At 37.8% G+C, this 26,663-nt stretch overlaps 1 protein-coding gene across 1 annotated transcript in view; it reads left to right on the top strand.

Moving 5' to 3' along the window:
- The window catches only part of LOC150074956 (uncharacterized), a 735,724-nt gene that overhangs the window by 412,373 nt on the left and 296,688 nt on the right, over positions 1-26,663 (top strand). The window contains exon 13 of the mRNA XM_090389002.1: positions 12,926-12,980. Within this exon, the coding sequence (XP_090245128.1) occupies positions 12,926-12,980 (55 nt within the window). The remainder of the gene's footprint in view (positions 1-12,925; positions 12,981-26,663) is intronic.

Genomic DNA, 26,663 nt, shown 5'->3' with positions numbered 1-26,663 from the left:
TTCTCTCTGATTGCTCACTGAGGGTGATGGTAGATGGCTCTCTGTCTTCCTACTTCTCCACTAATGCTTGTATCCCCCCAAGGTTCAGTTCTTTCCCCAACTCTTTTCCTTTTGTATATTAATGACCTTCTTCCATTAACTGGAAATCTTATCCATAGTTTTGTCAATGATAGCACATTGCATTCCACGTTCCATTTTGAGAAACCTTGCCCTGCTCAATCAGCTTCAACTTCTTGAATATCTGCTACCAATTCCTTAAATGCCGATCTCCAGGTAATTCTCCAGTGGGGCAAAGACAACTTAGTTGATTTGTATCCTTCTAAAACTCAGTCTTGTCTTGTCTCGCAAAAAGGATTTTCGATTTCTAGGCAAAATGATATATCTCTTTTGGGGATTACCTCGACTTCTAATCTTTGTCTTGGCACAAGCACATTACAAATATTGCTTCCTCTGCTAAAAAACTTGGTTTTCTCTTTTGCTCTCAGTGTTATTTTTTTTTTCAAACAGCTATTCATTCTGTACAAATCGCAAATCCACCCTACCATGGAATATTGTTCCCACATCTGGAAAAGGCGTGCCCCCAAAACCTCTCACAGGCTTCTAGTTTGCATTCAGACGAGGGCAGTTAACGTAATTAATGACTCCTCTCTAACAGAGTCTCTCCACTCGCTGTCTCATAGATGTACTATTTCTGCTGCATGCCTTTTCTACAGATACTTCCATGGGCACTGTTCTTCTGAAATTGCTTGTATAATTCCTGCTCTCTCTTTTAAAACAGTCCAAACACATGCCGCCACCAGTCAACATACATTTACTGTCCAACTTCAAGCTCACAGAACCAACTTTTCATCTTCCTCATTTATTCATTTTACTGCCGTTTTCTGGAACAACCTTCCTTCGTATGTATTTCCCAAAGATTACAGTCTACAGAAGTTCAAGTCTAATATCTTCTTTTGTCTTCTCAACCTCTAACACAAGCACTGTGCTAAGTACTATAGGTTCTAATACCTCTCGTGTTTAGGGTTTTCATTAAAAAAAAAATTATCTTAGTGCAATAAGTGATATAGCATGATTTGACCTTCTTTTTAGGTGCTTTCATAGATATGTATGCATAAGTGACTATTGTCTTCACCTTGTTTGTTTATTTGTCTGTCTGTCTGTCTGTCTATCTGATATATGTAACAACTCAATTCCCAGTGGATACATTTTCATTAAAGTATATTTAGTCCTAAAAGATTGTTGAGTCATCACAAATTGCATTAAAATTGATAAATAGAAACCCAGAAATTATTATTTCTCTTTTCCATACAAATTGTATGAAAAAATAAATTCATATATTTAATGGAGTTCTGATACAGCATTGTTAGCTGTAGACAGATAATATATGGGACAAGAGTAAAAATATTGTGCAGTTGTAATTAAAGTGAACAGCTAAGTTTAGAGAGAGAGAGAGAGAGAGAGAGAGAGAGAGAGAGAGAGAGAGAGAGACAGAGAGAGAGAGGGGGGGGTGATGTAAAACTATAGTTTTATAAAGTGTTCTATAAAGTTATTATCTTAGTGATTAATTGAAAAGGAGGTAATTATATTTACTTTTCATTTCTGTTAATCACAGAAAAAAAAAAAAGATTCGTTTAAGAAAAAAAATCACTTTTTTTTTTTCTCTCCTGTTATTTTAGCAATTTTTTATTACTATATTTGTTATGTTTTTGTTATTATTAGAATTATTTGCATTCTTTTATTTCACATGAACTGTGATTGAGTCTATAATGCATGTTCTGTTTTAATAATAATAGTCAAATCAATAAAATAAATAATATATCCAAAGACAGAAAAATGTTAGGAAAGCTAATTGAAATTTAAAAGCATACTGTAATGGTAAACAATCCTGTGACTGTATATATGAATGTGTATTGTATTTTTCCACTTAAATTGAATTTCTAGTGTGGTGTGGTGTGGTGTGGCATAGACTTTCAACAGATGGATGTTTGTTCCAACTCTCAACCAACCACTGGCTAAAAGGGGAATTTTTGCACATCTATTCTACAGTTGTCTTTCCTCAATTTGAATTTATATCCTCTCAGGTGAGTAATGTGAGCAAGTGAGAGAATCCCATTAGCTTTGAGCTTGTTCAATCAATTCAAGGCCTTATACACCTCAATTAGATCACCTCGCAGGTGCCTAGTCTCCAGAAGCTGCAATTTGCACTAATTAAGCCTTCCTTGGTAACACCAACCCTTTGTTCCACTCACCAAGCTTGCTTTCCCTTCTCTGTACTTGTTCTAGCAGCTCTACATCTTTCCTAAAATGAGGCCTATAGTACTCATGGTGTGACATGACCATTGCCTTATTCAAAGTCACAACACCCCCTTATCCGTGAGAGCAAAATTCCTGTATATCATTGACAAGACACCATGAGCTACTCTTTCAGCCTTTTTGCACTGCTCAGAAAACTTCATATCTGACTGGATAATTACCCCCAGTTCCTTTTCATTCTCCACTACCCTGAGTGTAGTACCACTCAGTTGATATGTAACTCTGGAGTTACTGCTACCCATATGCAGTACTTTATATTTGTCAATGTTAAACTTCAGTTGCCACCTCTCAGCCCATCTGCTCAACTTTTCCAAATCCTGTTGCAGTAGTGTACTATCATTACTATCATTAACAACCCTGCCAAAATTCATATTGTCTGCAAAGTTAGACATTGACCCTGATATACCTTCATCAATATCATTGATAAATGCCAACAATGGGCCCAAAACTAAACCCTGCGGGACTCCACTAATAGCATTAGTCCACGAAGAGTGGTGTCCATTGATAACCACTCTGTCTCCTCACACTCAACCATTCTTTTATCCATTTTAGCAACTCACCCTTAACGCCATACTGCTCCAATTTGTTCCAGTCTTCCATGTGCCACAATATCAAAAGCTTTCCTAAAATCCAATTATGCGATATCAAAATTATTCTTTGCATCCAGTTCCTTTATGACCACATCATAGTATCGAATCAAATTTGTCAGACAAGACTTCCCCTTAACAAACCCATTCTGTGTCTGAACTATAACTGCAGTGTTGTCTAGATGATCCTGCATCACTTCCTTAATGAGTGACTCCATTATTTTCCCTGGAACAGGTTAGACTAACAGGTCTGTAATTACTCATGTCACCCTTTGAAACTCCCTTTGTGAATTGGAGACACATTTGGAAACATACAGCCCACGGGGACCTCCTCTGAGTCCAAGGAAGCTTTCATAATTACGGCTAAGGGTTTGCATACTCCCTTGCTAAGGGTTTGCAAGACTAACTGGATAGATTGCATCCACCCCAGGTGCCTTTCTTATGTTCAATTACAACAATCATCATTCTTCTCTTTCTTGGTGATTTCTTTCTTCTTCTGACTGTTGTTCTTTCTCTCTCTCTCAGGGTACCTCGGGAATTTTTTTTTTTTGCTGGTGCAGCATAAGCCTCAGGCTTCCTTGCACCATATGGCTGCTAATAATAATGATAATAATAATAATAGGTCAGTTGACCCAGTACCAACAGGGTAATATAAGTAAGAAATTGATTGGAAAGATGAAGAGCATCCTCAAGAGAGACAATGTCCACAGCAAACATGAGACCAGATATCAGAGAATAGGAAAATACTTGGACATACTGAAGCAGAACTTCCTCACCCTCAGCAAGAGACTACACCGATACAAAGAGAGCTCCCAGACAAAAATAAACAACCGAATCTTCGATGAGGACCAAAGAGCCTTCTACGGGAAACTGGGTGAAGATGAGAAAACAGGAAACGGACCACCCGAGAAGAAGACGATTGAGGAGTTATGGGGAAATATCTGGAGCAGTGAAGTAAGACATAGATAGAAGTAGAATGTAAGAAAATGTAGAATGCATCAATATACAAGAGATGAGAGAGAGTGGGAGATTTGAGAAGAAGCAAAACAGTCTATCAGGAACACTCACAACTGGCAAACCCCAGGAATTGATAACATCCACAAGTACTGGTACAAGAAGCTCACCTGCACACACAGGCACCTAGCAGAGCAGTTTACTTGAATGATAAGGCAACCAGAAACAATCTCGAAGATATGTGTCTCCTTAAGGAGTCACATATCTGAAGCTTAAAGATGAAGATACAAGAAACCCAGTGAAATACAGGCCTTTCACCTGCCTCACAACGATGTGCAAGATCCTGACCAGCTGCATAACCAAGAAGATATCAGACAACGTCAGAACATAATGGCCAAAGAGTAGAAAGGATTCAAGCGGAGGAGCATAGGATGCAAGGAGCAATTAATCATAGATGCCGCAGTTATGAAGCAAGCCCCCAAGAAGCACCGCAACCAATACACGGCCTACATTGATTACCACAAGGCCTTCGACTCTGTACCTCATAGCTGGTTAATAGAGACCCTGAAGATCTACAAGGTCAATCCGATAGTGACAAACTTCCTAGGAGCAACAATGGCGAAATGGAGTACCACCATTAACGTCAGAACATCACAACCAGGCTGATCCCCATTAGAAGAGGAATCTTTCAGGGAGTTGCTCTGAGCCCACTGTGGTTCTGTCTAGCACTCAACCCACTATCCACCATGCTTAATGGCAGTATGGATATAACCTCAAAGAATAAAAAAAGAACCTGTACACCCTCACCCACCTGATGTACATGGATGACATCAAGCTCTACGCAGCAACCGAGAAGCAACTCCAGCATCTACTCCGGATCACCGAAGAATTCAGCAAGGACATCAGGATGGAATTTGGTCTAGACAAATGCAAGACCCACACACTGCACCAGGGAAAATTAGTTGGCTGAAACTACCAGCTGCTCACTGGTAAAGAGATCGAAGCTATGACAAAAGGAGAGAGACCTACAAATACTAGGGATGATGATGCAGGCTCAGCAGTTCAAGCACAAGGAAATCAAGAAGTGGCTGACCGAAAAATATCATCAGAGACTCAGAAGCCTGCGGAAAGCAAAATTGAATGGTGGGAACACAGTTAAAGCCATAACCACCTATGCAGCTGCAGGAGGCGCCTCTGTAGCCAGGTGGGAAGGAGCAGCAGTGCGTAGCACATGCTTCTTGATTAGACCGGGGTTTGAGCCCGTCACCACCAAATACGGAGGATGCGGAAAGGTCAGGGAATGACCACTGCATATCCTGGAGCAATATGGCCTTAGTTGCTAATGCTCCTAAAAACCAAATAACAACAACAGCAGCAGCTGCAGTACTAACATACACCTTTGTAGTCATAGATTGGACTAACAACGAGCTAGAAGATATCATTTGAAAGACAAGGACAATGATGACCAAGAGCTGTCAACACCACCCGAAGTCAGCAGTGGAGAGACTAACAATAGCTCAGAAAGAGGGAGGAAGAGGCCTGACAGACCTACAGAAAACAGTGATAGTTAACCTGAAGGATTGCTTCAAGAACAACACAGCACCACTCCATCAGGCGATAAGGAAGATAGATAAGTGGTATACCCCACTCAACCTAAGCGAGGAACACCCTCCCACCCAGACGACACAAGAAACTAAGTTAGAAAGATGGGCAAAGAAGACACTCCATGGCAGACACTACAATGACCTCTATCAAGATCAAATTGATAACCTTGCTTCCAATACCTGGCTCACAAGCAGTACTCTCTTCCCCGAGACTGAAGGATTCAGGCTGGCCATCCAAAACCAGGCCACCAACACCAGAAACTATAGAAAATACATCACAAAGGAGCCCAGAATGTTAGATAACACATGGCGACGATGCTATCTCGCCTCAGAAATGATCCAACACATCACCGCATGGTATAAGGTAATACACCTAAATGTATTAGAAGCTAGGTGATCACCTAGCTCTAATACATCAGAAGCTAGCGAGCAAATACCAGTTGACCAAAGAAAGTGTATCTTACTACAAGTACGAACCCCAGGCAGTACTAGAGACCCAAACCCACAAGCTGTACTGGGACCGCGCCATAATAATGGATAACACCATCCCACATAACAGACTGGACATAACCCTTCTGGATAAGATGGAACAGGCTACCTACCTGATTGACATAGCGGTGCCCAACACTAGCAATGTCCAGAAAACCCACAATGAAAAATTTAGGAAGTACACGAATCTGAGACATGAGGTTACGGAGATGTGGCATATGCAAGAAGTATCGACCATCCCGATTATCGTGTCAACCACCAGTATGGTGGCAAAGACTCTACATAGCAGCCTAGCAGCAATAGGTCTCCCAGAGAACACCTACAAGGAATTCCAAAAATCGCAATCCTGAACACCTATAGGATAGTCAGAGATTTAACACCAGACATTACAACCACCCTGTGTACTTGGCAGCAGTACTCGTCATGGAGTGGAATCCACCAATCAGGGAGAAATAATGTAAGAGTAATAATAATAATTTCTCCTTCACTTTGCTCTCAGTTATTTAGTTCAAAGTCATTTAATTCCCTGCCAGAGTTTTTTGTATCTTTCCTACAGACCCTCCTTAAGTGTGAATGTAGATGAAAAATTCTCATTCAGTTTGTCAAAGGATGTTTGAGTTGGAGAAGACAGAGAGAAGACAGTAATCAATGCACACTGCTGTTTGTGGAGTCCCCCAGTGTTTGGTGTTGGGCCATCGTTGTTTTCTGTATTTATCAGTGATATTGATGAAGGTATATCAGGCCTAATGTCCAACTTTTCAGGTGATATGAAGTTTGGCAGGGATGTTATTGACAGTAATGACAGTACTCTACAGCAACAGGATCTAGAAAAGTTAGGCATATTGGCTGAGAGATAGCAACTGAAGATATGGCTAGCAGTAACCCCAGAGTAACATACCATTTGTGTGGTACTGCACTCAGGGCAGTGGAGAATGAAAAAGACTTGGGATTATTGTGCAGTCGGATATAAATTTTTCTGAGCAGTGCAGACAGGCTGCCAGAACAGTCCATGGGGGGTCTTGTCAATGATATATAGGAATTTGCTAGCAGGGATAAGGAGATGATTATCACTTTGTATAAGGTGATGGTCAGACCATACCTTGAGTACTGCATATGGAGTTCAGGTACAGAGTCCTCATTTTAGGAAGGATGTAGGGCTGCTGGAATGAATACAGAGAAGATTGGTGAGAGGTAGAAAGGGTTGCACTTACCGAGAAAAGGTTAAGTTCTGCAAATTGCAGCACCTGGAGGTGATCTGATTGAGGTGTATGAGGCCTTGAATGGTTTGAGCAAGCTCAGTGCTGTTGGGATTCTTCCTCTTGCTCAGATTACACAACCAGGAGCATAGATTCAAATTGAGCAAAGACAGTTGCAGAAGTAGATATGCAGAAATTTGCCTTTAGCCAGCAGGTTGTTGATCGTTGTAACAAACTTCTATCTGTCGTGGAAGTTGATAACTTAAATAAATTCAAGGAAGGACTAGACAAACCTTTGGAGCAAATGGATGGGGTAAAATGGATAGACTTTTTTTTTGGCTTTCTTGCATCATATACCTATGCTAATACTAATGTACAAATTTAGACATTAAGCCTGATATTCCTTCATTAGTATTATTAATAAATATTGAAAACAACACTGAGCCCATCACTGAACTCTAAGGAACTTCACTAATAACATTAGTTCAAAAAAAAAAAAAAGAGCAGTGCCCATTGATAACCACTCTCTCTGTATTCTTCCAACAAACCTTTTCCATTGCTATGGAAAAAAGTTCTTTTTTTCCATAGCAGTAACTGCCCTCATACCATATTACCCCAATTTCTATAGGTCTTTAATGTGGAACAGTATTAAAAGCTTTTCTGGAGCTTAAGTATATATTGTCAAAATTATTTTTTTTTCATCCAGTTCTTTTGCTACTGCTTACAGTAGCTAGTGAGATTGGTCAGTTAAAATTTCCAACAAATCTATGCTGTGACTGGCATATAACTGCATTGTAGGGTTGCATTACTTCATTTTAGCATTAGCATTAGTAGAGGCATATGCTGCAAGAAAGCATTCTTATACAGCATCAGCCAAAAAAGAAAAAAAAAAACCTTTCCAATTTCACCCATCCATTTGCTCCAAAAATTTGTCTAGTTCTTCCTTGAATTTATTTAACCTATCAACTTCCACAACAACAGATGGAAGTTTGTTCCAGCAATCAACCACTTGCTGGCTAAAGGCAAATTTCTGCACATCTATTCTGCAACTGTCTTTCCTCAATTGCATGATTTATACCCCCTCAGTTGTGTAATCTGAGAAAGAGCAAGAATTCCATTAGCATTGAACTTGCTATTTGTTATTTGGTTTTTAGGAGCATTAGCAACTAAGGCTATATTGCTCTGGGATATGCGGTGGTCATTCCCTGACCTTTCCGCATCCTCTGTATTTGGTGGTGACGGGCTCGAACCCCGGTTTAATCAAGAAGTGTGTGCTACGCACTGCTGCTCCTTCCCACCTGGCTACGGAGGCGCCATTGAACTTGCTCAAACCATTCAAGTCCTTATACCCTTCAATCAGATCACCTTGTAGGTGTCTTATCTCCAGATGCTGCAATTTGTAGACTTAAGCCTTTCTTGGTAAGAGCAACCCTATGTTGGTAAGAGCAACCCTATGTTGGTAAGAGCAACCTTTCTTGGTAAGAGCAACCCCTCACCAATCTCATTGCCCTTCTCTGTACTCATTCCAGCAGCTATACATTCTCCCTGAAATGAGGCCTCTAGACCTGTGTGTAGTAGTCAAAGTGTTGTCCTGACCATTGCCTCATGCAAAGGAATAATTACCTCCGTATCTCTGCTAGCAAAATTCCTGTATATCATTGACGAGACCTCTTGAGCTATTCTGGCAGTTTGTCAGAACAGCTCTTTAACCAATGACACCATTATTTTATCCCCCATTATTATTACATTATGAATGGAGGATATATTTGCAATCTCCAGTCCATAGGACCTCCCCTGAATCACAGGATGCTCTCATGATTATGGCTAAAGTTTTGATGGCCTCGAAATATAGAATTCGATAGATCGCATTCCCTCAGGTGCCTTATTTAGTTCCAGTAATTTCTTTTCCCGTTCTTCTCATTTATTGCATGGTCTTTTAGCTCCCTGTAATTTTATATACTGATCATCATTCCACTTAGCTAGCTCGCTCATTCGCTCACTCACTCACTCACTCACACACACACACACACACACACACACACACACACACACACACACACACAAACAAACAAACACACAAACAAACAAACAAACAATGAAATTTGCTTAAACTAAAAATGCTTGTTTAATATTTTATGTCTTTTGGTCATTGAATATTTATATTAAAAATTGAAGGGGGAAAAAAAAAAACCTGGATAATTTTGTTTTTGGCTATAATGGAGACGTTAAAGCTATCCCTGTAATCTGCTTTATTTCAAGGTTACACTGTATATATATTTAAATACAGTACTTAATATACATTATAAAAAGTTCTTATATCTGATGTATCAGAGGCAAAATTTCAAACCTCCCTGTTGTTAATGTGGTTCTAGTATATTTTATTATATAGCTTTTTTAACTCCTATTCATACTTAATTTTTGCGATTTTATATCATACTGTATTTATTTTTATTTTGTAAAAATAAACTATTTTAATTTTTATATTTTAGTTTTTAGGTTTTAGAGTAAAATTTGTATTTAATAGTGCTTCTTAGATACAGAAAATATAATCTTAATATAAGATTTTTAATTATTTATTTAAAATGTTTGCTGCCATCTTGACTTCTGATCTTTATGCACTGAAAATTCAAAAATCACGGGATTGAGTGAAACTAGATCGGGGGGAAGAGACAATTTTGGACTTTCTTCTGATTATGGTTGAATTAATTAGCCTCTGTAAGATTGGTTGACAAAAATATCTAGTTTTCCTTCTGGAAATTGGAAAAAATGGCTTTTAAATTTAGGTGGTTTTTTCATCCAGGTGGATTGTAAACCCCCTCATGCTTATATACAATGTTGACATTATATAAAGAACATTATGGAAAACAGACAACATGTGTGATCGACAACCGCTAATATTCGTAAAATCGGACAAATGCTAAATTATTGGGATTTTCTCTTGTAGAGAATCTGGGTTCTCATTTTGAATTTAACCAAATAAAAATAGAATAATAAATAGGATGTTAAGAAAGATTTAAATTTTCAAATATTATAATTTTTAAGTCAAGAAATCTCTTACTTGAGATATTTTTAATGAATAACTGCATTCACATAAGATGTAATCAGAGTAGATGAAAATTATTTCAAAGATCTGCTTAAAAATGGAAAACAAAGACAAAGGAATAAAAATAAGCTTTAACCCTAAATCCACGCATGGTGAATAATTCTTCAAAATGAGGACACAGATTCTCTACAAGAGAAAATCACAATAATTTTACATTTGTCCGATTTACAAATATTAGCATGTCTCAATCGCACAAGTTGTCTGTCCAACATGGCTTTTATGCAACTTGAAGTGAATGTGTTAACATGTGTTATAATCTCTCTCTCTTGCTAATGACACAAAATCCTTATGACAAAAAATCCAAAATCTGGAAAGCATTTATTCCCATGGTTTCTGAATAAGGTTTCTGGAACTGTATGTTCATCACAGTGCACATCATCTTTATAACTTTAAAAATTGTTGTATATAATGCAACACAGTTCTGTTCACCTGGTATCTGATATTGTTCAATGATTTCTATACCAATAATATCTATACATTTTTACAGTTCTTTAGCTAATAAAATTGAAATTAATAAAAGTGAATATTGAAATAAAATTAAGAAATCATGAGAAGCAAGATATAAAATTAGTTTTTTTTCCACATATAATAAAATTTGTTCCTTCTTGAAACATCCTATTTAATAAATTATGAAATACATATCAGAATAATATACAGATCTGAATAATATAGTTTACACAAAAAAAACATTTTCCAAGGAAATACCTCAGTTCAAAATACAGTTAAATCAGTTATTTGGATATTTCTAACTAACACACATGTTTTCTGGCATAAATACAGTTTCAAAACTAATACATGCCAGACTGAACAAACTTAATCTAAATGCTGCACAAATACTGATTAAATTAAGCATGAACACAAATGGTAAATCTGCATCATGCAAGCACTGGCAATTTCCAAATATAAGATACAGGATAGTTACACACCAAAATTTAGACCTACAGTGGAATTTTCAGGCAGAGGATTAATTACCTCAGACCAATCAGGAATGTGATTCTTTCATGTTATATCTACAAAATTCTTTCATGCATGTACATTCCTGAAATTGAGAATGGAGTTGAAGCTTTAGAATTATTTTTCTAATTTTGTTCCTTTCCATTTTTATGTACCTTTCTGGTGTTTCTAATTTTGACTTCCAATCTGAAATGCATTTCAGAGTAGGTAATAGCCTTCTCATTTGGAATACATCATGCATTTGGAATTTAGATCTCTTGAATTATATGAGACTCCTTTTATTGTCTCTTTAATTTCATAAGGTATAATTTTAGTAATTAATTGATAAGGAGGTAACCATATTTACTTTTCACTTTGGTTAATCACAGAAAAAAAGAATTCAATGAATTTAAGAAAAAAATCTTCATATTATTCTATTTCTTTCATGAAAGAGCTCTATGGCTGAGTGTTTAATTGTGATCACTCATTTGGAAGTCAGATCTCCTCAGTTATATGGGACACCATTTATTCTGTCTCTTTAATTCCATAAAGTATAACCTTAGTAATTAATTTATCAGGAGGTAACTATATTTATTTGTCACTTCTGTTAATCACAGAAAAAAAAATTCAGTTAATATTAGAAAAAAAAATCAAATGTGCCATTTTTTTCTCTCTTCTGTTATTTGTGTAATTTATTATTATTATATTTGTTATATTTTTGTTATTGTTATAATTATTTTCAATCTGTTACACATGAACTGTAATTTGGTGAATCATATAAAGGTGTCTCATATAATTACAATTCATATAACACATGTCTGGTAATTATATGAGATACCTTTTATTCTGTTTCTTTAATTTCATAAAGTTAAGGATTGTAGTGTCATATCAAACCATAGCCTTTTTTTTTTTTTTAATTATAATGAAAAATAATAGCTTATCCACTTGTTCAGCTTTTTTAACTTAAATTGCCTATTGAACCTATTCAGAGATCCAGATTTATTCAAAACTGAGATTGCAATTTATTAGTTTTAAAGGTGAATTAAATTCTGTTTTAAAGTAGAATATTATTAATCATATACTGTTTATAAATAGTTAATCTAATCTTAATTTGGTTCATGATACTAGCCCATTATATAGTAAAAAAAAAAAAAAAAAAAAAAGGAAAAAATAATAATGAATGAATCATATAGTATTCACACATGTGATAATTTAAAAGAAATGTCATTATTAGATACTGTAATAATTGCAAATAAACAGAAAGCTTAGATATGTCAAACGGACACAACATTTTTCAATTTTCAGTTTTTTAATGTCTTAACTTCAGTAATTATCTCATTAATTATAATTTTATATTTTATCTCTGATAATTCAGTTCACCATGATGATAAATTAATATTTGGTTATAAATGTTGTTGATATTGCCTGTAAACAGAAATTTATATTCTGTTTGACAAATAGTGTATTTTATTTTTGGGGAAAAAAAAGGATTTTTCAGATAGAGAGAGAGATGTAAGATTTTTCAGAATTTTCTCCAGTTTTTTATTTAAAAAAAAAAAAAAAAGAGAGAGAGAAATTATTCTTAGAATACATATGGTCACTGATAACTACTGGCCTAATTTCTTTTTCTACTTATTTCAATAACCCTTCCCTGCATAATACTTATTTTCTTTTAATTTCTTATTATTAAGTATTTTAATTCAGAAACATTTTAAATGCTGCTTGCATTTTTAATTATTTCAATAGGGACACATTCAGATGTGAGGAAAATATGAAGAGTGCTAGTTTCCCCCATAGGAAGGTGAGTGTATATTGATGAAATTATTACTGATTACATGAATGATATTTATATTGAGGTCACAGAGGCTTTTCTCCAAAATTCTGTGAGTGATCATTGCCAAGTCAGCGACCACTAACAGAATAACAATAAAAAATATTAACAATAAATACTGTTAACTGTAAATAGAATAACACTTATTCAAAACACTAAAATACAGACAGAGCTGATATTTAGATTGCATTTGTGAGTGACAATGTAAAAATTTCAGCCCTTCCCTGCTTCAAATTTTATTGGAACCTCTTTGTTAGGAAAAAGAAATGCATATTATGCACTTTAAGTGAATTAAATATACTTTCTGTATTAGTAAAATTTAATAACACACAAGTATGACACAAGTGCATTGTTAATAATAACAAGTGGGTCGTTAATGATAGTATGCTACTGCAACAAGATCTAGAAAAGTTAGGTAGATGGGATGAGAAGTGGCAACTGAAGTTTAACATTGACAAATGCAAAGTACTGCATATGGGTAGCAGTAACGCAAGAGAAAAATACCAACTGTGTACTACTGCACTCAGGGTAGTTTTTACGCTCTTTCAACTCGTCACATAGCACTAGTAGAGGCATATGATGCAAGAAAGCATCAGCCAAAAGAAAAAAAAAAACTTCCACTTCACCCCTCCGTTTGTTTGAAATACCTGTCCAGCTGAGCTTTAAATTTATTTAGGCTATCAACCTCCACAACAAGGAATGGAAGTCTGTTCCACCAACCAACTACCCGCTGGCTAAAGGCAAATTTCCACACATCTATCCTACATCTATCTTTCCTCAATTTGAATTTATGCCCTCTCAGTTGATTATTCTGAGCAAGAGGCACCCATCAGTATTGAGCATGCTCAAACCATTCAAGGCTTTATACACCTCTAACAGATCACCTCGCCAGTTCCTAGTCTCCAGACACTGATATTTGCAAAATTTAAGCCTTTCTTCATAAGACAAACCCTTTGTTTCATTCACTAATCTTGTTGCCCTTCTCTGTACTCGTTCCAGCAGCTCTACATCCTTCTTGATATGACTCCTCCAGACCAGTATACAGTACTCAAAGTGTGGCCTGACCACTGCCTTATACAAGGAAATAATCACCTCCTAATCCCTGCTAGAAAAATTCCTGTATATCATTGAGAAGACACCATGAGCTACTCTTGCAGCCCATTTGCACTGCTCAGAAAACTTCATATCTTCCAGCACAATTACCCCCAGCTCCTTTTCATTCTCTACCACTGTCAGTGTAGTACCACAGAGTTGATACATTGCTCTGGAGTTGCTGTTTCCCATATGTAGTACTTTACGTTTGTCAAACTTCATTTGCCACCTCTCAGCCCATCTGCTCAACTTTTCCAGATCCTGTAGCAGCAGCATAGCGTCAGCAGTGTCCTTAAAAATCCTGCCAACCTTTGTATCATCTGCAAACTTGGATACTAAGCTTCATATACCATCATCAGTATTATTTATAAATACAGAAAACAATAATGGACCCAACACTGAACCCTGAGGGGACTCCACTAATAACATTAGTCCACAATGAGCAGTGTCCATTGATTACCACTCTCGTCTTCTTCCACTCGACCACCCCTTTATCCATAGCAGCAATTTGCCTCCAATGCCACACTGCTCCAATTTGTGCAGCAGTCTTCCATGTGCAACAGTATCAAAAGCATTTCTAAGATCCAAGTATATAATATCAAAGGTATTCTCTGCATCCAGTTCTTTTCTGACTGTATCATAGTATCCAATCAGATTGGACAGGCAAGACTTCCCCTTAACAAAACCATGCTGTGTCCGAGCTATAACTGAAGTCTTGTCTAGATGATCTTGCAGTGCTTCTTTAACCAGTGCCACCATTAATTTTCCTGGAACAGAAGTTAAATTCACAGGTCTGTAATTAGTTGTGTCAGCCTTTGATACTCCTTTGTGAATTGGGGTCACATTTGCACATCTCCAGTCTATGGTTACCTTCCCTGAGTTCAAGGAAGCTCTCATAATTATGGCTACTGGTTTGCTTACTTCCTTTGCGGCCTCCTTTAATATAACTGGATAGATCCCAACCACCTCAGGTGCCTTTCTAGTGTTTATCTTCAACACTTTTTCCTCCACTTTACTCTCTTCCTCCACTTTACTCTCAGTTATTACAAGCTTACTGCCAGAGTTGAATACACATCTGACATTCCCCTCGCTGAATAACTCCTCATGTGTGAATGTCGATGCAAAATATTCATTTAGTTTGTTAGCAACCTGAGCAGGATCATCAACAGTTGTGACTGTATCATAGTATCCAATCAAATTGGACAGGCAAGACTTCCCCTTCAAGGATATCAAGTGGACCAATCTGATTCATCCCCTTCCTTCTAGAGTTTACATAAGTAAAGAACTCTTTGCTGTTTTTCTTTGCATCACTTGCCAAAGATTTCTCGTAATCTTTGCCTGCCTAATCTCCTTTGTAACTTGGTTACAGATCAACTTAAAACATCATAGGCTTCTGTGTCATGTGTTAATTTATATGTATCCCATGCATTTTTCTTCTCTGCCATATGTCTCATTAGTTCATCTGACATCCATTTAGGCCTAAACCTTGAACAATATTTCTTAGTTGGTATGTAAAGCCTAGTAGCTTCCAAGATAAGTTCTTTGAATGCTTCCCATTTTGAATTTGCTGTTGGTAACATCATCAGTTGGTCCCACTGTATAGAATTTAAATACTGTCTCAGACCACCGTAGTCGCCTTTACAAATGCAATAACCCTTCCCTTTACCCCTGATGGTAGTTACCTCTTTGAGTAAATCCCACTTCAGCACACTGTGATTACTGCCACCTAGTGGTTCCTCTATCTTTAGATTCTTAATGCATGAAGAATCACTACTGATAATCAAATCAAGAGTAATACTCCCTCTAGTTGTCTCCCGAACATGCTGAGGTAGAAAACAATCATCCAATAAATCCACAAAAGCCTTGCTAGTGTGTGAGTGACTAACACACAATTTCCAGTCAATATCTGGGAAATTAAAATCCCCCATTACAAGACTCTCTGGTTTACTGGCCCACTCTATTTCCCTGTACAGTTTCTTATTATACTCATCAGTGTCATTAGAACTATAGCACACTCCTACTCTCAATTTTGATCTCCCAATGCTTACGTCACACCAAACTGACTCGACACTGCACTGTCCAGCAATGTCGACTGGCTTCACTTTCTTGGATTTTGTGTTTCTAAACTAATAGCATAACCCCTCCTCCCTTCCTATCCTGTCTATCCTTTCTGTAGACATTGTACTCTACAGAAAGGGAGAGGGCGCTGACTCTCTTTAAAAATTACAGCTGTGAGTTACAGGCTCCGAAAAAGCGATAAGTGTTTGCCTTTTTATTTACATAATTGTTATTTTATATTGTACTTAATATGTAGTCTTATAGTTATAGTTACGCTGGTTATTTTTATTTTAATTTAGATAAAGAGTTTTTGTGGATTACTACTTAATATATGTAAAACCGTTATTTTGTTCGAATCTTGCGGCCATTGTTTTTGTATATAATGGTAGGGAATTCAAATTTTTAATTGACGTAACTAGGTAGCTCTAACGTATAATTAAAAAGCGTAATACGCTTCACTATTTCTATTAGATAGCATAGTATTGACATTTAATTAATTTAATTTATTGATCTTATTAATTTAAAATAGCATGCCCCAAACTAGAGCAGCAAAGCAACGGGCACAAAGTGGCAGGAGTGCTGTGACTTGGGGGGGAACTCGGGGTGGGGGGGCAATTCTCCAAATCATCACAGCCTAAAAAAATGTGCAAATTGTGAAATGCTTGCCGAACTCTCTGGAACGGAATATGATATTGCCATGGGGGATGTCTTTGTGTGAACGTGATGTAAGGAGTGTAAGGAAATCAGGCGAAAACTCAGCATTGTTATGGGCCTATATGAGAGATTGAAGGACAGGGTAGATGCCCTCGGAGGATCTAAATTGACAACCCCATTAAGCTCTCATCTGCCCACATCAATGCCAGATCTTGCACTTGGTCATCATACAACACAGTGGCAACCCCCAAGGCAGAATGTGCTGGTCCCACAGGAACTAGTAGTTGTTGGTGACTCTATTGTCAGGAAAACGGGGAACATGCTTTGTAAAAAGGATAGGTGGAACAGGACCAGTGTATGTCTGCTAGGGGCAAAGGTTGATGACATTGTAGAGCAGATATCATCTTTTAAGGGCACAAAAGGTGATATAGTTGTACATGTTGGCAATAATGATATTAAGAGTAGGAGACCGGCAGAATTACTTAACAAGTACAGGTCACTGTTGAAAAAAAGCCGGGAATTAAGGTTGAATTTGAAAGTGTCTTCAATTCTGCCCAGACATGATAGAAGAGATATATGATGAGAACCTTGTCGATCAATTCGGCCCTGGAAAGATTGTGCAAGGCTCAAGGGATAGAATTTTTTTCAGCCTGGTCTGTACTTGTTAACAGGAGAGACTGCTTCTACAGGGATGGGATACACTTAAATAGAAAGGGTGCAAGAATATTTGCTGATGTTATCGAGGCAGTGTTAGGTGGGTCTGAAAACTGATAGCTTTTGGGGATACAAGGACTAATAGTTTAACAGTTGCAGCAGGCAGAGGTGAAGGTGATTTTTGCACAACTTCTATTAAAATAAGTAGCGACCTGGAGCGAGGGGTGTTGGGTGTTTCATGGATGGATGGCAGTCATCGTGAAATAGGTGGGTATATGGGATGTGTTAGGGTAACTAGGAATAGGAATAAGAGCATGTATGCTTGCATGTATACCAATGCTAGAAGTATAGTAAATAAATTTGATGAATTTGAAGGGTTGGTCAAGACATCAAAGGCGGATATTGTTGGGATAGCAGAGACGTGGTGTCACACAGATATAAGGAATGCAGAACTGGAATTTGGGGAGTACAATGTGTACAGAAAGGATAGACAGGATAGAAAGGGAGGAGGTATTATGCTGTTAATTAAGAAAAACATAAAATCAAAAGAAGTGCACCCAGTTGATATAGATGAACAATACACTGTTGAGTCAGTTTGGTGTGACATAAGCACTGCGAAAGCAAAAATAAGAATAGGAGTGTGTTATAGGCCTATTCACTCGAATGAGTACAATGAATAATTGTACAAAGAAATAGAGTGGCTAGTAAATCAGAATGTCTTATAATGGGGGATTTTAACTTCCCAGATATTGACTGAAACTTGTGGGTTGGTCACTGACATGATAGTCAGACTTTTGTGGATTTATTGGATGATTGTTTTCTTCAGCAGTATGTTCGAGAGGCAACCAGAGACAGTAATACTCTTGATCTGGTTATCAGCAGTGATCATTTGTGTATTAAGAATTTGCAGATAAAGGAACCACTAGGTGGCAGTGATCATAGTGTACTGATGTGGGATTTACTTAAAGATTTAATTACCATCAGGGGTAAAGGAAAGGGATTTTGCTTCCGTAAAGGTGAGTACAGTGGTCTAAGAAAGTTTTTAAATTCTGTACATTAGGATCAACTGACGATGTTACCAACAGTAAATTCTAAGTGGGAAGCATTCAAGGAATTAATCGTGGCTACTACTAAAAATTTTTCCTACCTATTAAGAAATATTTTTCAAGGTTTCGGCCTAAATGGTTATCTAATGAACTAATGAGACTCGTAACAGAGAAGAAAATGCATGCGATGCATATAAATTATCAAGCGACTCAGAAGCATATGGCAGATATAAGCTAGTCTGTAATCAGGTCACAAAGGAGGTTAGGTAGGCGAAGGCAGATTATGAGAAATCCTTGGCAAAAGATGCTAAGAAAAACAGCAAGGATTTCTATACTTATATAAACTTTAAGAGGAAGGGGAGGAATCTGATTGGTCCACTTGACATTGACTGTTCGACTGTTGATGATCCTGCTCAGGTAGCAAACAAAATGAATGAGTATTTTGCATCTAAATTCACACATGAGGAATTATTAAGGTTTGAAAATGGCAGAGGGTTATCAAATTGTAGCAGGATACTTAATGATTTTGTAATAACTGAGAGCAAAGTGGAGGAGAAATTGTTGAAGTTAAACATAAGAAAAGCACCTAGGGTGGATGGGATCTATCCAGTTATATTAAAGGAGGCGGCGGAAAAGCAACTAAGCAAACCATTAGCCATAATTATGAGAGCATCCTTGGACTCAGGGGAGGTTCCCACGGACTGGAGTTGTGCAAATGTATTCCCAATTCACAAAGGGGGATCGAAGAGTGACATGAGTAATTACAGACCAGTAAGTTTAACTTCTGTTCTGGTTAAAATAATGGAGTCACTGGTTAAAGATGCATTGTAGGATCATCTAGACAAGACTGCAGCGATAATTCAGACACAGCATGGGTTTGTTAAGGGAAAGTCTTGTCTGACAAATTTGATAGGATATTATGATTCGGTTACAAAGGAACTGGATGCAAAAAATAATTTTGATATCATATATTTGGATTTCAGGAAAGCTTTTGACACTGTTGCACATGGAAGACTATTGTACAGATTGGAGCAGAGTGGTATTAAGGGTAAGTTGCTACAATGGATAAAAGGATGGTAAAGTGGGAGAAGACAGAGGGTGGTAATCAATGGGTGCTGCTCTTCGTGGACTAATGTTATTAGTGGAGTCCCACAGGGTTCGGTGTTGGGTCCACCGTTGTTTTGTATATTTTTCAATGATATTGATGAAGGTATGTGAGGCTTAGTGTCGAAGTTTGCAGATGATACAAAGGTTGGCAGGGTTGTTAATGACAGTAATGACAGTGTGCTACTGCAACAGGATCTAGATAATTTGGGCAGATGGGTTATGAAGTGGCAACTGAAGTTTAACCTTGACAAATGCAAAGTACTGCATATGGGTGGAAGTAACCCCAGAGAAACGTACCACCTGTGTGGTACTACACTTAAGGTGGTAGAAAATGAAAAAGACCTGGGAGTAATTGTGCAGTCAGATATGAAGGTTTCTGAGCAATGCAGACAGGCTGCCAGGGCAGGTCATGGGATTTTGTCAATGATATATAGGAATTTTGCTAGCAGGGAAAAGGAGGTGATTGTCCCTCTGTATAAGGCAATGGTCAGACCACGCCTTGAGTATTGCATACAGGTCTGGAGGCCTCATTTTAGGAAGGATGTAGATTTACTTGAACGAGTACAGAGAAGGGCAACAAGATTTGTGAGGGGAATGAAGGGATCTTCTTACCAAGAGAGGCTTAAGTTCTGCAAATTGCAGTGGCTGGAGACTAGGCACCTGCGCAATCTGATTGAGGTGTATAAGGCCTTGAATGGGTTGAACACGCTGAATTCTGATGGGATCCTTCCACTTATTCAGATTACAAACCTAAGGGGGCATAAATTCAAATTAAGAAAGGACAGATGTAGAATAGATGTGTGGAAATTTGCCTTTAGCGAGCGGGCAGTTAATTGCTGGAAGAAACTTCCATCTGTTGTGGAAGTTGATAGGTTGAATAAATTGAAGGAGGATCTGGACAAACATTTAGGGGGAATGGTTGTGTGAATTTTTTTTTTTTTTTTTGGCTGATGCTGCATAAGCTCATACACTTGCTTTCTTGCATCACATGCCACTACTACTACTACTACTCCCCAAATTCCAGTTCTGCATTCCTTATATCTGTGTTACACCACGTCTCTGATATCCCAACAATATCTGCCTTTGATGCTTTGAGCAATACCTGAAATTTATTTACCAAACTCCTAGCATTGGTGTATGTGCAAGTATACATGCACCTGTTCTTTTTCTTAGCTACCCTAACACAACCCATGTGTTTACTTGTACCAAAATGACTCCCAGCAGTCTTTGAAATCTCCTGCATCTTGTTTTCCAGGCTTCTGCTCATTCCAATAGAAGCAGTGCAAGAATCACTTTCACCTCTGCCAGTGGCTACTGTTAATCTATTAGTCCTTGTATCAGCTAGCAGTTTTCGGACCCACCTAACACTGCCTCGTTAGTATCAACAAATATTCTTGCACCCTTTCTATTTGAGTGTATCCCATCCCTGTCGAAGCAGTCTCTCTTGTTAACAAGTACAGTCCAGGCTGAAAAAAATTCTACCCCTTGAGCCTTGCACAATCTTTCCAGGGCCGAATTGATCGACAAGTCTCTCATCATATACTCCCTCCTATCGTGTCTGGGCAGAATTGGAGACACTTTCAAATTCAACCCTAATTCACGGCTTTTTTTCAACAGTGACCTGTAATTGTTAAGTAATTCTGCCGGTCTCCTTCTCTTAATAGCATTAGTGCCAACGTGTACAACTATATCACCTTTTGTGCCCTTAAAAGATGATATCCACTCTACAACGTCATCAACCTTTGCCCCTGGCAGACATACCCTGGTACTGTTTCACCTATCCTTTTTCAAAGCATGTTCCCCATTTCCCTGACAATAGAGTCACCAACAACTACTAGTTCCTGTGGGACCAGCACATTCTGCCTAGGTGGTTGCCGCTGTGTTGCGTGATGACCAAGTGCAAGCTCTGGCATTGATGTGGGCAGCTGAGAGCTTGATGGGCCCATCACTTTAGATCCTTCGAGGGCATCCACCCTGTCCTTCAAGCTCTCATATAGGCCAATAACAACGCTGAGTTGTCGCCTGATTACGTTACACTCCTTGCATCGTGCACACACAAAGAGATCCCCCATCGTAATATCATGTCCCGTACCCGATTGCTCCACAAACATCATGCAAGCAGTGCATTTTAAAAGGCTGTGATTCAGAGAGCAACTGCCCCTTTCAGTTCTCCTCTGAGCCACAGCACTCCCATTAGCTTGAGCCTTTTGCTTTGTTACTCTGGTCTGAGTCATGATTTCGATTTAATTTCAATAAAATTTTAATTTCAGTACAAAATTAGAACCCTAAACTTGTATCCTAACACAGTTATAACGCAATATATATTTTTCAGTATCAAATATTATCTACGAGTTCCATTTATATAACTTCCGTATCAAGTTATGTATTAATTAATTATGTTTCGTTTGTAATCTAAGTCGTTATATGTATTTAGTTAAAAGTACAATTTAATTGACAATGAAGTTTAACAAAATTAATTGATTTTGCTGATTAATTGACAAACTTATATTATATACCATACTATACTATACTAACTCTATCTAGTTTGGGATATAATGTTGTATCGTATAACAATCACGCAAGTTACGAATGGTAAATCTACGGACACTAAGTATTAATTAACTTCTAAATCTTGCTGTCTCAATTCAGAATAAACTAAGGATCCTTACTAGGTCTATAAGAAGCTACTTATAGAAAATAATTTGATGTATCAATTGGTCAATAAAGTGGCTAAATATGGCTAAAGAACTTCTCGTTCAGCGGGGCTGCAACTTGTAACACGTGGATATGATACCCTTACCGATACGTTTATGCAATTACAAGGCCGAGTAAAGAATAAATACACCAAATTAATCAGAAAATCACAAAATAATGCTATACTACTAAATTTAAATCAAAAGTTTTAGAAAAACAATAATTTCAAATCAATAAATAAGAAAATCCACTTAGCGGCTTTGAACACGTCTGGCTCCCGCTATAGAATAGAATAGAATAGAATCTTTAATTGCAGCAAAGATAGACATACAATTAGTCCCGTCACGGCATGGTGGTGCCAGGGGTTTACAAAATATATTTAAAAAAGATACATGAGAAAAACAAGTTACATCAGATTATTAACAAAGCACAGTTTTACATTTTCAGTTCGACGAGGATACCCTTCCTGTATTTTTTATTATTGACCACTTCTTGGAGGTCCCCGTCGATGGCTTGCAGTGAGGGCAGCATTTGCTTTGGCAGGAATCTGTCGGTTAGTACTAGCCGGTTACGGTTTGCTAGCAGCTGTGCTGAAGACTGGAGATAAGGGGGAGGAATGCGCCAAGAGCAGTGATCCCAGAAGTTAATCCATATACCTCTCCATTTTAAGTAGAAAAAAAATTATTTTGGAATTGGTTCTGTACATCATTGAATTTTGAATACAGGTCTGCCAAACAGAACAGATAGTTCTTACACTCTTTCAACTCATCACATAGTGATGGATCTATACTTGTAAGAAGCTCCACAATTGATTCATACATATCGACAAGTCTTGGCAAACTGTCACCTCTTGACAGCGACCTAACTTTGGTATGCAAAAGTAATTGGTTGAACGTTTCATAATTTTTTTAATTTAGCAGGGCAAACAGATGCAAATTAAGTGGATGCACTTCGTTCCGATATTCCCTGTCAGAGACTTGGTAATTTGGAATCTCCTCTCTTCGATCTTCTCTGGCTTAAAATCTCTCTACCTCATTGTATCAAATTCATCTGTTGTCTCTACCATTCTCCCAACTCCACTAATCACTTGGAGCTCTTTGACTTCCTCTCTTTGCAACTTGACTTTTTCCAGTCGTCCAACATTCCTAACAGTGAGGTAATTTTCCTTGGTGATTTTAACGTTCACAACTCCAGCTGGCTTCCGTTTTCTAGTCACACTGACCCAGCTGGCCGAGATGCTGAGGCTTTTGCAATTACTAATGACCTTGCACAGATTGTTCATTTACCTACAAGAATACTAGACAATCCTAACCATACAGCCAACACGCTTGACCTTTTTCTCACAAACAACCCTTCTAAGTACACAGTTGAAGTGAGAGGTCCTTTAGGCACCTCAGATCAAAACTTGGTGATTGTCTCTTCTCCAATGGAGCCTTCATCTCATGGCTATTCCCAACCTCGTGTTGTTTGGCATTACAAGAATGCAAAATGGGATGACCTGTGAGATTTCTTTTCTTTTTTTCCTTAGTTGGGTTATTGTTTCAAAACCTCTGATGTCAACATTTGCTCAGATCGTGTCATTGAAATTATTCTTGTAGGAATGGAATCCTTTATTCCACACTCCACTTTAAAATCTTGTCCATTATCTAAACCTGGGTTTTTCAATAAATGTGCTAAGGCTGTTCAAGAGAAGAACATTGCATATCATAATTGGCTTGTTTCTAATTCTTCAGTTTCATGTTCTGCTTAGGCCAAAGCTCGTAACAATTTTAAAGCAGTTATTAATCAGTCCAAACTAGATTTTGAACAGGTTAAGTGTATAAAATTTGCTTCTTGCCCAAATGGTAGACGGGATTCTGGTCTCTTGCCATATCTATTGGCCGCAACTTTTGCCCATCTCTGCTTCCACCTCTGTCAAAACCAGATTGTTCTGTTGTCACTTCGGACAAGGATAAAGCTGACCTGCTAACATCCCATTTTTCTTCCAACTCATGTATTAATAATCGTGGTAAAACACCTCCCACCATTCCCAACACGCTCCATTCAATGCCTCCCGTGGTCTTCCGTCAAAAGAATGTCAGAAGGATTTTGATGAATCTTGATGGAAATAAAGCTCCAGGTCCTGATGGTATTTCTCCACTTGTTCTTAAAACCTGTGCTCCTGAACTTACTCCTGTCCTTTGCCGCTTTTTTTTCACTTTCTTATTCCTAAGGTGTTTTTCCTTCTCCTTGGAAATTTGCTCATGTCCAGCCAGTTCCTAAAAAGGGTGACAAATCCCTTCCATTCAGTTATCGTCCTATTGCAATTACTTCTACTCTTTCTAAACTAATGTAGAAATTAATTAACCACCAACTCTTAAACTGACTAGAAACCTTTTGTCTGATCGACAATCGCCAGTATGGATTGCGTCAGTGTCGATCCACTGGTCATATTCTGGCTTATGTTATTCATTTATATACAAATTCAGTGGAAATGTTTGGTGAAACACAAGCAGTTGCTCTTGACATCTCAAAGGATTTCGATTGTGTTTGGCGTAAAGGTCTTCTAAACAAGCTTCCAACTTATGGTTTGTCAACTGTTTTTTGTAATTGGTTATCCAGTTTTCTCTCTGATCGCTCACTGAGGGTGATGGTAGATGGCTCTCTGTCTTCTGCCAACTTCTCCTTTCTAACTTCTCCACCAATGCCGGTGTCCCCCAAGGTTCAGTTCTTCCCCCCACTCTTTTCCTCCTGTATATTAGTGACCTTCTTCCAATTGACTGTAAATCCTGTCCATAGTTTTGTCGATGATAGCACATTGCATTCCACTTTCAATTTTGAGAAACCTTGCCCTGCTCAATCAGCTTCAACTTCTTGAATATCCACTACCAGTTCTCTAAATGCCAATCTCCAGGTAATTCTCTAGTGGGGCAAAGACAACTTGGTTGATTTGAATCCTAAAATTCAGTCTTGTCTTATATCACACTCCTATGCTTGTCTTTGGCGACACTCTGGTTTCCAAGCAAAATGATATATCTCTTTTGGGGATTACTCTGACTTCTAATCTCTCTTGGCACAAGCACATTACAAATATTGCTTCTCTGCATCTAAAAAACTTGGTTTTCTCTTTTGCTCTCAGCGTTACTTTTCTTCCAAACAGCTGTTTACTCTGTACAAATCGCAAATCCGCCCTACTATGGAATATTGTTCCTACATCTGGAGCAGTGCCCCCAAAACCTCTCTTAGGCTTCTAGATTCCATTCAGAAGAGTGCAGTTAGGTTAATTATTGAATCCTCTCAAACAGAGTGTCTTCACTTGCTGTCTCATAGACGTACTGTTCTGCTGCGTGCTTTTTCTACAGATACTTCTATGGGCACTGTTCCTTTGAATTGGCTTCTATAATTCCTGCTCTCTCTTTCAAAACAGTCCAAGCATGTGTCGCCACCAGCCAACATCCATTTACTGTCCAACTTCAGACTCACAGAACCAACTTTTCATCTTCCTCGTTTATTTATTCAACTGCAGTTTTCTGGAACAACCTTCCTTCATACGTATTTCCTGAAAATTACAGTCTACAGAAGTTCAAGTCTAATGTCAACAAATATCTTCTTTCGTCTTCTAAAGCAACAACCCAAGCATGGTACTAAGTACTATAGGTTCTAATACCTCTCTAATGCATGGTACTAAGTACTATAGGTTCTAATGTTTAGGGTTTTCTTAAAAAAAACATAATAAAAAAAAAAATAGATCTGATACACACTTTTAGAGAATTATGCAGCTTACCACTGAGTTTCTTTGCTAAAAGATGGTGTCTGCGTAACACATACTTCCGGAACGTTTTCTTTGAGAAGGGCTGCAAATCCTCTGCAATGGCCAACCACTGCTAGTGCACCATCAATGGTCTATGCAGTTATGTTGCTGAGGGTAATATTGTTTTTCTTGAGGTACTCCTCCAAATATTGTAAAATTGTCTCACCTATTCCATCAACTTTCATATACCTGGCAAATAAAAACTCAAAAATACATTTTTGGCTCTGGCTATAATATCTCACATTGGCCATTAGAATATTTGAACTGCCGAAAGTTCACTCATCAAGTTGGATGGAGAATTTTCAGTTTTTAAGTTCAGACCAAGGTTTTCTTCACATCATTGGCCCTCTCATCAATGTGCCATTACTGTGTATTTGCACTTATTGGCAGGCATTTTAAAATAGGATAGGAATCCTTCTTCATAATCGCTTCAATCACCTCTAATTGCTGGTATTATAATCACCTCACCAATAGCATATGCTTTTTTAGTTCTTTGCTATAATAAGAGAGATATTGAATGTTGTCTTCAGTCCTCTTTCATTATCAACATTAGCAGAT

The sequence above is a fragment of the Mastigoproctus giganteus genome, chromosome 14, assembly GCF_048544385.1.
Source record: "Mastigoproctus giganteus isolate SK-2022 chromosome 14, ASM4854438v1, whole genome shotgun sequence".
Taxonomy (NCBI): Eukaryota; Metazoa; Arthropoda; class Arachnida; order Uropygi; family Thelyphonidae; genus Mastigoproctus; species Mastigoproctus giganteus.
This window is presented reverse-complemented; position numbering and strand designations above follow the sequence as displayed.